The 13,690-nt window shown below is 39.8% G+C and overlaps 1 protein-coding gene across 1 annotated transcript in view; it reads left to right on the top strand.

Moving 5' to 3' along the window:
• The window catches only part of nup210 (nucleoporin 210), a 116,886-nt gene that overhangs the window by 8,277 nt on the left and 94,919 nt on the right, over nucleotides 1-13,690 (top strand). The window contains exons 2-3 of the mRNA XM_073072159.1: nucleotides 1,411-1,547; nucleotides 3,181-3,312. Of these exons, the coding sequence (XP_072928260.1) occupies nucleotides 1,411-1,547; nucleotides 3,181-3,312 (269 nt within the window). The remainder of the gene's footprint in view (nucleotides 1-1,410; nucleotides 1,548-3,180; nucleotides 3,313-13,690) is intronic.

The raw sequence follows: 13,690 nt of genomic DNA, 5'->3' as shown, positions 1-13,690 counted from the left end.
TAACCTAAAGGTTAATTTGCAGGTTGAGTCTGTGGTGAGGAAGGGAAATGCTACGTTGGCATTCATTTCAAGAGGACTAGAATATAAAAGCAAGGGTGTAATGGTGAGCTCTGGTGAGACCTCATTTGGAGTATTGTGAGCAGTTTGGGGCCCCTTGTCTTACAAAGGATGTGAGGAATCTGGAAAGAGCTCAAAGGAAGTTCACGAAAATGGTTCCAGGATTGAATGGCTTGTCATTTGACGCCTCTGGGCCTATATTCACTAGAATTCAGAAGAATGAGGGGTGATCTCATTGAAACCTATCGAATGGTGAAAGGACCCGATAGAGTGGATTTGGAGAGGATGTTTCCTATGGTGGGAGAGTCTAGGACCAGAGGGGACAGCCTCAGAATAGAGGGCTTCCTATTGGAATGAAGATGATGAGCAATTTATTTAGAGAGTAGTGAATCTGTGGAATCCAAGTCTCTGTATATTTAAAGCAGAGGTTGATAAATTCCTGATTGGTCATGGCATGAAGGGATATGGGGAGAAGGCAGGAGTTGGGGCTGAGAGGAACATCGGACCGATCTGCCATGATGAAATGGCGGAGCAGACACAGTGAGCCAAATTCTGCTCCTATACCTTGTGGTCTTATCAGGGAAGTGTTAACAATTTTGGTCATACAGGTACGTGTTGCTTAACGTCCACGATACGTTCTATGAAATCAGACGTTATGTGATTTGGATGTTGTGTGAATACCATATTATATACTTAGCAAACCTAAATGGAGTACTGTAGTGTACCTGTATTGACCAAATAGCCAAGAACTTACACTAAAACTGTATACTGTACACTATAATACATACGTACATGCCTAAATCCTGAGCAATAGCATTCACTGGTTTTCTACCTTCATATTGTTTAATAACCTTTTGTTTCACTTCCAAATCAATACTTTTCCTTTGCCTCTTGCTATCACTAGGAGTTTTTGCTGCATTTGGAAGCCATGATGCACTTTTACAGTAATATTTTGGAAAGAAAATTAAACAGAGATAACACTACTACACTCAAGAGATGCGCGGTACACAAGATTGGTTACGTCCGCTACGTCACGTCCTCCGATCGGGACTACAGACATATATGTGATCGGGCGTTGCACGAATGGATGTTAAACGGCGCATACCTGTATTATGAAAAGGATGTAGATAGAAGTAATAGTAAAGGTCCAAAGTAGATAACATCTGCTATGAGTCAAACTAAGTTTGTTTGAAGTTTTAGTTTTCAATGGAACTAAATGCCGATAAACAAAGTTGCCGTACAATTATATTCTAAGCTAGCATTGCTATTACGGATTTGTGCTATGAGATTATTTCTTAAGGCATTTAAGTATATTTTGAAGGCAAAAGTTTTAATTACGATATATTACTCCAGGTGGTCAACAAGACCAGATGTTGCCAGCATTGAACCTCTGAACCCCAGTGATCAACAATGTTCACAAAACGCAGTCGTTTTCTCGCGTGCATCTCAACCGGCTCGCCTCACCAGCATTATTTTTGCTGAAGAAATAGGTATGGTTTTCTGAATAAATTCAGGTAATACAGAAGCTAACATTTGCACTATTTTGTTGAGTAACATTTGCCATTCCTTTATCACCTAAAATTTGCCACTGAGTAAAAGTCAGTTGTGCACTGAGATCTTCATTCATTTTTAATTAATAGTTACAAAGAATCACTGAGCATTTTGAAAGAATGCCACGTTCAGGCTAGGTAGGAAAATAGGGTGTGTGCATGTGTGTGTTTATCGTTTGGTAAGTGTGTAGGTGGCAAGATCAATGTATGGAAGATTCAAAAAATTGGGTATATGGTGGACAGTGAAAATGTTGTCTAATAACTGGACCTAGATCGAATGGGAAAGCGGGCAAAGAAGTGGCAATAGAAGTTTAACTTGGGCAAGTGTGAGGTGATGCAATTTTGGAAGTTAAACCAGGGAAGAACAAACAGTGTATGGTGGAGACGCGGGTGCAAATGCATGGTTCCTGAAAGTGGTAGACAGAATGGTGAAACAAGCAAATAGCTTGCTTTCCATCGTCATTTGGGGGCATTAAATATAAGAGGAAGGGTACCATCAGTAAGATGGATATGATTAAACTCAGAGAGAATGTAGGAATGATTCTCAAGGATGTTGCTAGGATTGGTGGGCTAGTTTTACGAGGAAAAACTGAATAGGCTTGGGCTGTTTTTTCTAGAGTGAAGGAGTTGATGGGTGACCTTAGAGATTTATAAAATCACAGGGATCAGAGATACAGTCATGGTGTTTGTTTTTTCAGGGGTATTAAGTCTACAGCAGGAAGACGACATAGTTTTAAGGTTGGAGGGAAAAGATTTAAAGAGGTCCTGAGGGGTAAACTTTTCGTACAGTGGTTGGTGGGAATATGGAGTGAGCTGCCAGAGGAGTTGGTAGAGGCATGAACAATTACAACATTGAAAAGACATTTGAACACGTTCATGGATAGTAAAGTTTCAGAGGGATATGGGCCAAATACAGGGAAATAGAATGAACTCAACCCTTCAACCTGGACGAGTTGAGCTGGAGGCCTGTCTTCATACTCTTAGATGCCTCTCTGAATGCTACGGTCTTTCCAAAGCAGTCTCTTGAAAGCAATTAAAATTTTGAAATGCAAAGGTCTTCTTCAGAACGTTCGGTTTCTTTTAAGATATTTTCACTGTTCGTTGTACTGTGATGGTTTTAGTCATGTTAGTTTCATTTAGTACACAACACAAATTGTTATCTTCCCCTACCTGTCGAAATTTCTTCTCATGGTTTCAAGCCTTACTATCAGTTTTTTATTTCTCCTCCAACTCTGTCTATTAATGTTGGGTTGGCTCAGCACTAATATCACTAGTTGGGAAATGGTGAGAAGTCACAAGCACAGTTGGTTCTAGGATGAAAGATAATGAGTTAATCAAAGATAATGAAAGAGTTATGATAGTCACTTTAAAATTTTAAATTTGACCTGATGAGATTTAAGAATATTGGTGAAAATTGGATGAATCGAAATATCGTAGCCACATGGTTTTAAAGAGATTTTAGCATTTAGAAAATATGTTTGAGCAAATGAAAAATGTAGCTGACTTTGAATGAAGTGATTTTTTTGCAGAAGTTTCTATTTGTCTTCAATTGTGCATATATTTCCTTTAATAGCATTTGGCCGGGTTTTGCGGTGTGACGTAATAGTTGATGTCATCAGCAGGATTGAAATTGTGTCTACAACTCGTGAACTTTACTTGGAAGATTCTCCACTGAAATTAAGAATTACGGCTTTGGATTCAGAAGGTATGCAAGAGTTTGTATAGTAACAGGTACTTAAGTTTTGTATGAAACCAGTTTCTAGTCGCGAGATTACTTGAATGCAGTATCCTTTCCATTTTCAAATACAGAGAGAAAGACACTCACTCAGTTATTAAGTGTTTTGTTCTTAGTTGCTGTGAGAAAATGGATCGCCATGCAAGATGCATAGGTCAAAGATGAAGTTGCTTTTTGCTAAATTTGTGGCCAATTGCAAACTCGGTGTATTTGCCCTGTCCACTTGGCACTAAGCTTACTCTACATTGTAATCATAGATGATTGTGATAAACTAATCAGTTCCCCCTGCACTTGACTACAGACATTGATTTTTTTTTAACCACACCATCCACATAAAGAAAAATGGGAGCAAAAATCGAACATTCATCTCTTCACATTAACTCTGCCATGGCTGAGTTTTTTTTTTGGGGGGGGGTATTTCCTGCAGGAAAGTGACGCTATGTCCCATGATTCCCTAATATCCAATATTTATCATTTTGTCTTGAATATGTTCAATGGCTGAGCCTCCTTGAGTAGGGAATACCAAATACATACTTCCATTTGGCTGAAGCAGTTCTTCTTATCTCAGTACAGAATGGTGGACTCCTTATTTTGAGACTCTCCTCTATGAATCTAAACATCCCAGCTGGGGGAGAAACCAACTGCACTCCTACCTTGTGAATCCCCATGACGACTTCATACTTTTCAGTTCTTCTGAGCATGGGCACGGGCCCATTGTGTTTAATCTCTCAAAGTTCATTTACTGCAGTCCCTCTATTGCAAGTATATCCTCCCTTTGGGTAGGGAGACCAGATACGCACGTGATATTCTGGAGCGGTGCTCCCTTGGCTGTATAGGATTTTAGTAAAATGTCTTTACCCTTATAGTTAAGCTCTCTTGCAATGAAGGTCAGCATATTGATTGCCTTCCTAACTACTTGTTATACCTGCACAGTAACCTTCAGCATTTCATGAAATATTACCAGATCTGAAAATTTTCCAATCTGTCATAATTTAGATTGATCCAGATTGATTCTGCTGAGTCCTTTCATTTTTTAAGAGACTCCATTCAAGTACCCCTACTCTTGCTGAGTTGTACTCTTAACTATCAAATCCTCACAGAAACGTGAGTGTAATAACTTTTCTTTCCTTATCATTGCTGCCAATATCTCCCTAAGTATCTGTCATTGGTTTCCTCATTCTCATCTGTGTACTGGCCAAAGCCCTATAAAGTACAGCATTACAGTTATGTTAATGGCATGCTGCTCTACCTCAGCACAAACTCTTTCAAGCCATTCATTAGTTCTGAATTACCAGACTGCCCAGTGTCCAAAATTGGATGAATAAAAGTAATCTAAGATTTTCAGAAACTGAAAAGACCAGTTTTAACCTTGGTGCTAACTAATCATGCATTGATTGGAAATTGAAATTGATTTCATTAGAAAGGGACAGATCACTTTGGGATTATACTGATAAACCTCCAAGTAGTCAGCAGGATTTGGAAGAACGAATACGTAGAAAATAGCAGTAGGATTTAAAAGCAATAGGGCTGCAGCTGTGATTTTTAACCTCTTTACTATTGACTTGGACTGCCTTACTTTTAGATGGGATGAAATTTGTTCGAGGTCCAAGAAGGGTTTTTAAAGCAGTATGTAACGAGTTGTTTTATGGAGGGAGCTGTACTCAAGCTTATTCCAAGGAATGAGGAGTGCGCAAATATCTGTGAGGAACTGTGTAGTCACTGATCAGAATTCAGTAAGATTTAAGGTAGGCATGAAAAGGATAAGTTTGGACCAAGAGTTTAAGATCTTAAGTTGTGGAGCACTGAGTTCACTGGTATAAGACATGATCTAGATTGGGTGTATCTGGTAGAGAGAAACAACATCCAATACATGGAAGGTGTTTAAAAGTAAAATGGAAGTTCCCAGATAATATGTCCCTATAAGGGTGAAAACCAAAGAAACTAAGATAAAGGGAAGTTTGGTTAACAGAAGAAATTAAGGTTGATCAGGAAGGAGGAAGTGTTTTTCAGTTAAGAGAGCAAAAAGGTGTAAAATGGCCCTGACCAGCTGAATTAAAAAGAATTCCAATATGTTTATAATGCTTTAGAAGCAAGTGGCTAGCCTTTGTGTGGGGCCAGGAGATATGTGTGGTGTCCTGAATTAATACATTGCATCAGTATTTATCAGTGAACAATCATTGCCAGACATTATTAGGGATAGTATTTGTGCTCAATTAGACTGATTAGGGGAAGTCAACATGGTTCTACCAAGGGAAAATCCTACCCCACAAATCAGACAGATATTTGAGGAGCTTTCTGAGATCATTGAAGACCAGATGAGGTTTATTTGGACATTAACAAGGTTTATGACAAGGACCCAGACAGTCGGCAGGTCCAGAAAGTTGGAGCACATGAAGTACAAGATGTTATCGTAAACTGGATCCAAAACTGGCTTGGTGATTGGAGGCAGAGGTTAATGGTGGAGGGTTGTTTATCTGACTATAAAGTCTGTATCTGGTGGTGCACTGCAGGGCTCGATGCTGGCATAGTTTTTTTCTTGTCAAATATATAAATGACTTGGATGAGAATGACTGCATTTCTGAATCAGATTTAATATCACTGGCATATGTCATAAAACTTGTTAACTCTGCAGCAGCAGTACAAAGAAATACATGATAATATAGGGGGGAAACTGTTAATTACAGTTGTGTGTGTATATAATTTAACTAAGTAGTGAGGTGGTATTCATGGGTTCATTGACCATTCAGAAATTGGATGGCAGAGGGGAAGAAGCAATTCCTGAATAATTGAGTGTGGGCCTTCAAGCTTCTGTACCTCCTCCCTGATGGTAGCAATGAGAAGAGGGCATGTCCTGGGTGGTAGAGGCCCTGAATGATGGATGTGGCAGTGCTCCTTGAAGATGACCTGGACAGTACAGAGGCTAGTGCCCATGATTGAGCTGGCTAATTTTACAACTCTCTGCAACTTACTTCAATCCTGTGCAGTAGCCCCCCCCCCCCCCCCCACCCCAGATGATGATGCAACCAGTTAAAATGCTCTACATGTTATATCTGTAGAAATATGCGAGTGTTTTTCGTGACAAACCAAATCTCTTCAAACTGCTATTGCAATATAGCCAATGTTTTGCCGCCTTTTCAGCTGCATTGGTATGTTAGGACCAGGTTGGGTCCTCAGAGATATTGACACCCAGGAGCTTGAAATTGCTCACTCTCTCCACTTCTCTGATTCCTCTGTGAGGGCTGGTGTGTGTTCCCTTGCCCTGCCCATTCTGAAGTCCACAATAGGTTCTGTGGTCTTACTTGCATTGAGTACAAGGTTTTTGGTATGACACCACGTAACTAGCTGGTATATCTTGCTCCTGTACACCCTGTCATTACCATCTGAGATGCTGTGAACAATGGTTGTATCATCAGCAAATTTCTAGGTGGCACTTGAGCTATGCCTAGCCGCACAGTCATTGGTGTAGGGAGAGTAGAACAGTGGGCTAAGCACGTCCCTGAGATGTTACAGTGTTGAGTGTCCCCAAGGTGGAGATGTTATTTCCAATACGCTCCAATTGTGGTCTTTTGGTTAAGAAGTCGAGGATCCAGTTGCAAAGGAAGGTACATAGGCCCAGGTTCCAGAGCTTTTTGATCATAATAGTAAGAATGATGCTGTTAAACGCTGAGCCGTGGTCAAAAAACAGCATCCTGTCCAGGTGATCCAAAGCCATGAGGAGAGCCAGTGACATTGCATCCACCGTAGACCTTTTGTGGCGTTGGGCAAATTGCAGTGGGTCCAGGTCCTTACTGATAAGCAAGTTTGGGTTTGCTGACAACGTGTAGATAATCGAATTGTACATTGTGGAGATGGCTGCCCAAGGACAGAGGGACATGGAGAAGCTGGAAAGTTGGGTATAATGGTAGCAGTTGGAATTTAAGTGTGAGGCAATACATTTTGGGCTATCTAATGATGACAGGACATGTACATTAAACAGGTATCTTAGCATGCAAGTTCAAGGCTTCCTGAAAATAATGACACAATTGGGTAGAATACTGAAAATGCCATTCGGATTGTTTATCTTCACAGTCGGTGGGGGGTGGGGGGGAGGATTGAGTCTGAGCTTTGGAATGTCATACTGCAGCTGTGCAAAACTGTTGGGCCACATTTCTAATATTGTGTGTCAGTTGGATCAGGATGTAGCAGCACAGTAAAGAGTGTGGAAGAGATTCACCAGGATGTTGCTTGGAATGAAGGGCTTTTAGGCACAAGGAGAGAGTGGATAGGCTGGAACCATTCTTACTGCAACGCTAAAGACTGAGTGGTGACCTTTTAGTTTTTAAAATTGAGCATAGACAAGCTGGATGGTTAGTCTTTCCTCTAAGGGCAGAGTCTAAAACTAGAGGGCATAGGTTTAATAAAAGTGGGAACTATTTAAGTGAAATGTTGAGGGTCATTTTTTTTCTCTCTCTGCTGAATGGTGGGTTTATGAAACAAGCTGCCAGGTGAGGCAGTAGTGGCAGGTAGAGTCACAGTTTGTTTAAAAAAAACATTTGTTTAGGCACTTAGATGGTAAACATATGGATCACAGGCTGAAAATGGGATGATCGTGGATAGGCATTTTAGTCTGCATTGGATATGTCAACCAAGGGACCTGTTTCCATGCTGTGAAATTCTGGCTGTTGAGTTTTGTACTGCGTTTATACCAACACCAAGATGGCTTAATCTGTACAAACGTCAACGGACTTTGTCTTTGCTTTGCTTTGTTTCTTTCTAAAGCTCTGTCCATGCCTTTGTTTGCTCTGAGCTTGATTGTTCCTGTCCAGTGTTACGTATTCAGGCAACAATAAATATAGATGAGATAGGCAAGGGTTTAACAACAAATAACACGTTTATTAAACACTGAAACAAACCCCCTCAAAAGTAAACAAACCCAAACGTAACCGGAATGTGCGACACATTCACAGTTCTTAATAGCTTTGCAGTCCCAAACAGTCTTTAAAGCGGTATTGGAAAAAAACAGTTCTTTAGAACGATATGCCGAAAGTTCAAAAGCTCACAGTACTTTTAAAAGGAGAGACTTTTTAAAGCGATGTAAATTCTCTTCCACGTCGATGTCCTTCGATTCCCCGGCGTCGAACTTTCCCACGAAGAATTTTATAAAATATAATGGCTCAAAAGTACTGACCTTTCTTCCCACACTATTCTCAATCCTTTCTGGTCAACCCAGGGATTACCAACGAGAATAGTCAACGAAATCCTTCCGAATGAGGATCAAACAAGGTCGAACTCAATCCACCGTCGAAAATCGATTTTCCTCGATCTCCATCTTCCAAACTTTTGTTCACTCTCCATCAGCAAAGAAACCGTTGGCAGTGACCTTTTAAACTTTAGGCATTATATAAAACTTCATTTTTAACTAAACTGCGTCATCACATTAAATCACGCAGTGACATGAAGTCATCTTGGCAAATTCCGCCACGAACTGCCCCACCTGACAGGGTGGGTCTTCCTTTTATACCCTGTAGAAAAAACCTGTCACATGACCTCTACTGGCAGGAAAATGACATCACTCCACCATCACAAAACCATTACCTCATGTCCAGTATAACTTCAACCCCAGTCACGTGACAAGGGTACCACTGTCACGTGTCACGGGTACGTAACACCAGACTGATCTTTCTCATTCCAGCCCTCATAAACTTAAGGTCCTTGCAAATTCATCTAGTCTCTTTCTCAACTTGCAATGAGTCTCCTCCACCCTCTTTTGTGATTGAGTAATTGGTTAAATGAGATCTTACTGTTTAAAAACTTTAAGCCTTCATATCATGGCTTGAAGCTCCTTGTAACTTGATCTTAGACACAATAGATTCTGCAGATGCTGGCAATCCAGAAACCGACAGACAAACATAGCATCTATAGAGACCAATGAACAGTCAACATTTTGGGTCCAGGACTTCGGGTGAAGGGTCTCCACCCAAAACATTGACTGTTTATTTATCTCCATAGATGCTGCCTGATCTGCTAAGTTCCTTCTGCATTTTGTGCATTATCCAAGTCTCAAGTCTATACTCTTCAATTTGGTTCTCTTTCATCAACCTCAGATTAAATGCTCCATGGTGATGTTTTCAGCTGCCATAGCCAAATCTTTGGTGCTCTCTCCCTAAAGTTCTCCAATCTTGAATACACTTTCCTTTTAATATTGTGCGTAGAAACATAGAAAACCTACAGCACAATACAGGCCCTTCGGCCCACAAAGCTGTGCCGACCATGTCCCTACCTTAGAAATTACTAGGGTTACCCATAGCCTCTATTTTTCTAAGCTCCATGTACCTATCCAAAAGTCTCTTAAAAGACCCTAGCGTATCCGCCTCTACCACAGTTGCCGGCAGCCCATTCCACGCACTCACCACTCTCTGAGTAAAAAAACTTACCCCTGACATCTCCTCTGTACCTACTCCCAAGCACCTTAAACCTGTTCCCTCTTGTGGCAGCCGTTTCAGCCCTGGGGAAAAAGCCCCTTGACTATCCACACCATCAATGCCTTTCATCATCTTGTACACCTCTGTCAGGTTACCTATCAACCTCAGTCGCTCCAAGGCAAAAAGGCCGAGTTCACTCAACCTGTTTTCATAAAGCATGCTTCCCAATCCAGGCAACGTCCTTGTAAATTTCCTCTGCACTGCTCTTCACTCAGACAAAGATTTTAGTCATGGCCTTCAATAACATTTTTGGTTAATGCCAAATATTTCACCGTTGTACCGGGGGGTATTTTACTAGCTTAAGGGTATTTGTCAATAAATCCATGTTGTATTATGGGATTAGTTAAATAAAAGGCTTTGTTGTTGTCCTAGATAACACTTTGATTATTTCAAAGCATTCAAGGATCATGTTGGATTTAATTTATGTCCTTTACAAAAATATGCCATGTTCTAACAGCCTCCCCAACCACGCTACAACAAATAAGTTTTATTTTAAATAGCAGATGCTTGCCAATTAAACCATGGGAGACACTTTTTTTGCTCTTTTTGACAAGCTTTCCCAGGATCTATTACGAAAACTGATTGTTTAATCGTTGGGTTGTAATCGCTCCATTCTGCTCACGGCAATGCCTGCAGCGTAAATGCTCTGCATTCCCCAATGCCATTCTGCAGAAAAATTCTTGCCCTCCCTTCAACTCGTTCTAAATGTGTAAGCTAGACTGTTTCCGCAGATCAGCAGCAAGGATGGTTTTGGATATGTTTTGAACAGTGCATCACTTTTAAAGTTTTTTTGTTCACCTTCTGGGTTCAGTTGCCATTCACTCTGCAAGGAAATGAGTGATCCTGACATGATTATGCATCCTGGTATTCTCCATGGAATGTACAGCAAGTTTCGAGACTTCCTTTCTACATTGATGTGGCAATAATATTCCTTATGTTATTTCCACTGGACTCTCAGGTTATCCTGCAATACCTTGACCAGTTTTAGAATGCAGAACATGAACATTCACATCATCGGGATTCTTAGTGTAGAAGTGACCTCAACTAATATTTGCACCATTCCATATGTTCCTGGGATTTCTGTAAAGCTTTAAATTACCCTATACACGAGAGATTCTGCAGAGCTGTTAGATAATCACAATCAAGTTATTATCACTGCCATACTGTTCGTCATGAAATTTGTTTGGCAACATTACAGTGCAATACATAAAAAAAACTTTATAGTAAGAAATTGGAAAATATGTGAAAAGTGAGCAAAAAAAAAGAGGTAGTATTCATGGGTTATGGACAGTTCAGAAATCTAGTGGAAGGGAAGAAACTGTGTTCGTAAAATGTTGAATGTATGTCTTCAGGCTCCTCTATCACCTCCTTGATGGTAGTAATGAGAAAAGGGCATATTTGTTGAGCATATTGTTGTTATTATTGTGGTTGCCGGAAAACCCAAATATACATTTACTAGTCCTTTTCAAAGCTTCCTAATGGTACTGATGGGTGCAGCAAATCAGCCTGCAGTTAAATTTGTATTCCATTGTAGTATTTGTGTTGCTATAATTTTCTGACGGTTGTTATTCTGATATGCTTTCATCTACATCACATCATAAATCATGATGTAAACAATTTCATTTTCACTTGTCATTGATTTAGCTGAGTATGTCATTTTCTTTCATCTTCCTGTCGTGGTCACGTGAACGTTTCAGCAAAACATTAGTCTTGATGCAAAGCTGAATTGTAGATTAAGTCTTATTTATGAAGCTACGTTTCAATCCATTTAGTCTCTCCTGACTGTGGAGAGTGAATGTGCTTTTATCTTTGCTCTCTGATCAGTTCCAAGTCTCTAACCACTATATTCAAACTTCACAAAATTTAAGGTGAATTAGCAGCACTGAGATCTGGAAGCTAAACTGTGAGATGTGATGCATGAATCACCAAATGTGCTACAGTATGAAATAATGGCCACTATCAAGGTTACAGATGTGGCTGTTTGCCATGAGAAAAGTGATATTTTTAATTTTCAGTTTGTAAATAGGATAAAACCACTACGCCACCATGATACTCCAGTAAAAACTATCCTTGATGTTAACAGAATAATAAAAGTAGTCTGTGATCAAGTCAGTCAAAACTTAGTTTTATTTGTCATATGTACATCAAAACATCGAAGCATGCAGTGAAATGCATCATTTGTGTCAACAATCAACACAGTCTGTGGATGTGCTATACAGAGGCAGCCTGCAATTGTCATCACACTTCCTTATTCTTCATGTAAATGGAAATGGGAGAGGTGAGTGAAGCAGAATTTGCTGCTTGTTCTCCACTCACCATCACAACAGACATTTGGTGAAATTACTGGTGAGCCACAGCTGAATTTTGGATTTCTAGGTGGAAGGTAATGCTTTAGGAAGTGAAAATATAAGCAAGAAGAAATTTTGTATCTCATGACCTGTGGTGTCCCTAAGTGATTTGCAATAAATCAACTACTGTTGAAGAGGAGCCACACAAGTAAAGTTTGAAAATGTATACACCAGCTTGTGCACAGAATGGCCCAGCAAACGGCAGTGATATGAATGATTTATGTGTTCTTGCAATTAAATGTTGGCAGAACATCAACAGAACTCCTGTTTCAGTTTAAATAGAGGAACTTCTGTGTCCACCTTAGAGAATACAGATGGTTTAATGTGCCAGTTTAACATCACAGTTGAAGGATGGCATCTCTGGCCGTGGAGCATTTCCTTTGTACTGTTGCATAGATCCAGTCCTGGAGTTGGAACAAACAATATGGTTGAGTGAGCTACAGAAAAAGAAATGAATGCTAAGTATCCATTTGTTTAGTATGATTTATATCAAGAAATGGAGAAAATTGCAAAAGAAGAGGAAAATATATTTGGATAGGCTTCACCTTAGACTCATCCCTTGTTATTCATGGATTTGCTATTCACAGCTTCAAGTATTCATGACTGTATCAGTGGAACACCAGGGAAGATGATACTATTTTGCTTATCACATCTCCCTGCTCGTTGTGGCATCTCCTGTAAACTTCTATCCTTTTTTTCCTAACGTTGCTCTTCATTAAATACTACTTTGCAATTAAGTCAAAGCACCTTTGCAGAGCAAAAAATGAACTCAGTGGGTCAGGCAGCATCTGCAGAGGGAAAATTTTTAGTCGTTTCAGATTCATTAGATCCTTCAAGATCACATTTAATCAACTGAGGGAATGATAGCAAGATGATCTATGAAAACCTGATCTATGGAACTTGGCATTCTAAAGTACGCTAATCTAGAATTCTAGTTTCTGGAAATGACAACTTGAACTACTTACTAGTCTGCTTGGTTGGGGTTGCAAAAGTAGGAGAAAAGGAATATTGATTCAAATTCAAGATCCTAAGTGCATTTCTCTGATTTGTAAATGTTCACTACGTTGATGATCTTAATGTTAGTGAGCTTGGCAGTAATGCAGACATCAAGGAGCCTGATCTATTATAGCACCCTGTTAGGAAATGAAATTGTTTTGATTATGTATCCCAGAATTCCATCCATTCTTTATAATGTGATTAATCTGTTTACAAGATTTTAAAGAAAGTGATTTCCTTTTGGAAAACTCGTCCTGTTCATAGAGACTTTATCACAGGAATTCATACTTTACACCTTAAGCAGTAATATGCTATCTAGCATCCTTGGTAAAGAGACTGTGCAATGTGTGGGTTTTCCCCAGGTGCTCCAGTTTCCTCCCATGGTCCAAAGATGTATAGTGTAGGTTAATTGGTCATTGTCCTGTGATTAACTTGGGGTTAAATCGGGGATTACTGGCTGGTGTATCTCGAAGGGCCGGAAAGACCTTTTCTGCGTTGTATCTCCAAATAAAATATTTTTTCCCCTCCTTTCTTTAATCTATG

This window comes from Hemitrygon akajei, chromosome 19 (assembly GCF_048418815.1).
Source record: "Hemitrygon akajei chromosome 19, sHemAka1.3, whole genome shotgun sequence".
NCBI lineage: Eukaryota > Metazoa > Chordata > Chondrichthyes > Myliobatiformes > Dasyatidae > Hemitrygon > Hemitrygon akajei.
Note: the sequence above shows the minus strand (reverse complement) of the source record. Positions and strands in the feature narration are given on the sequence as shown.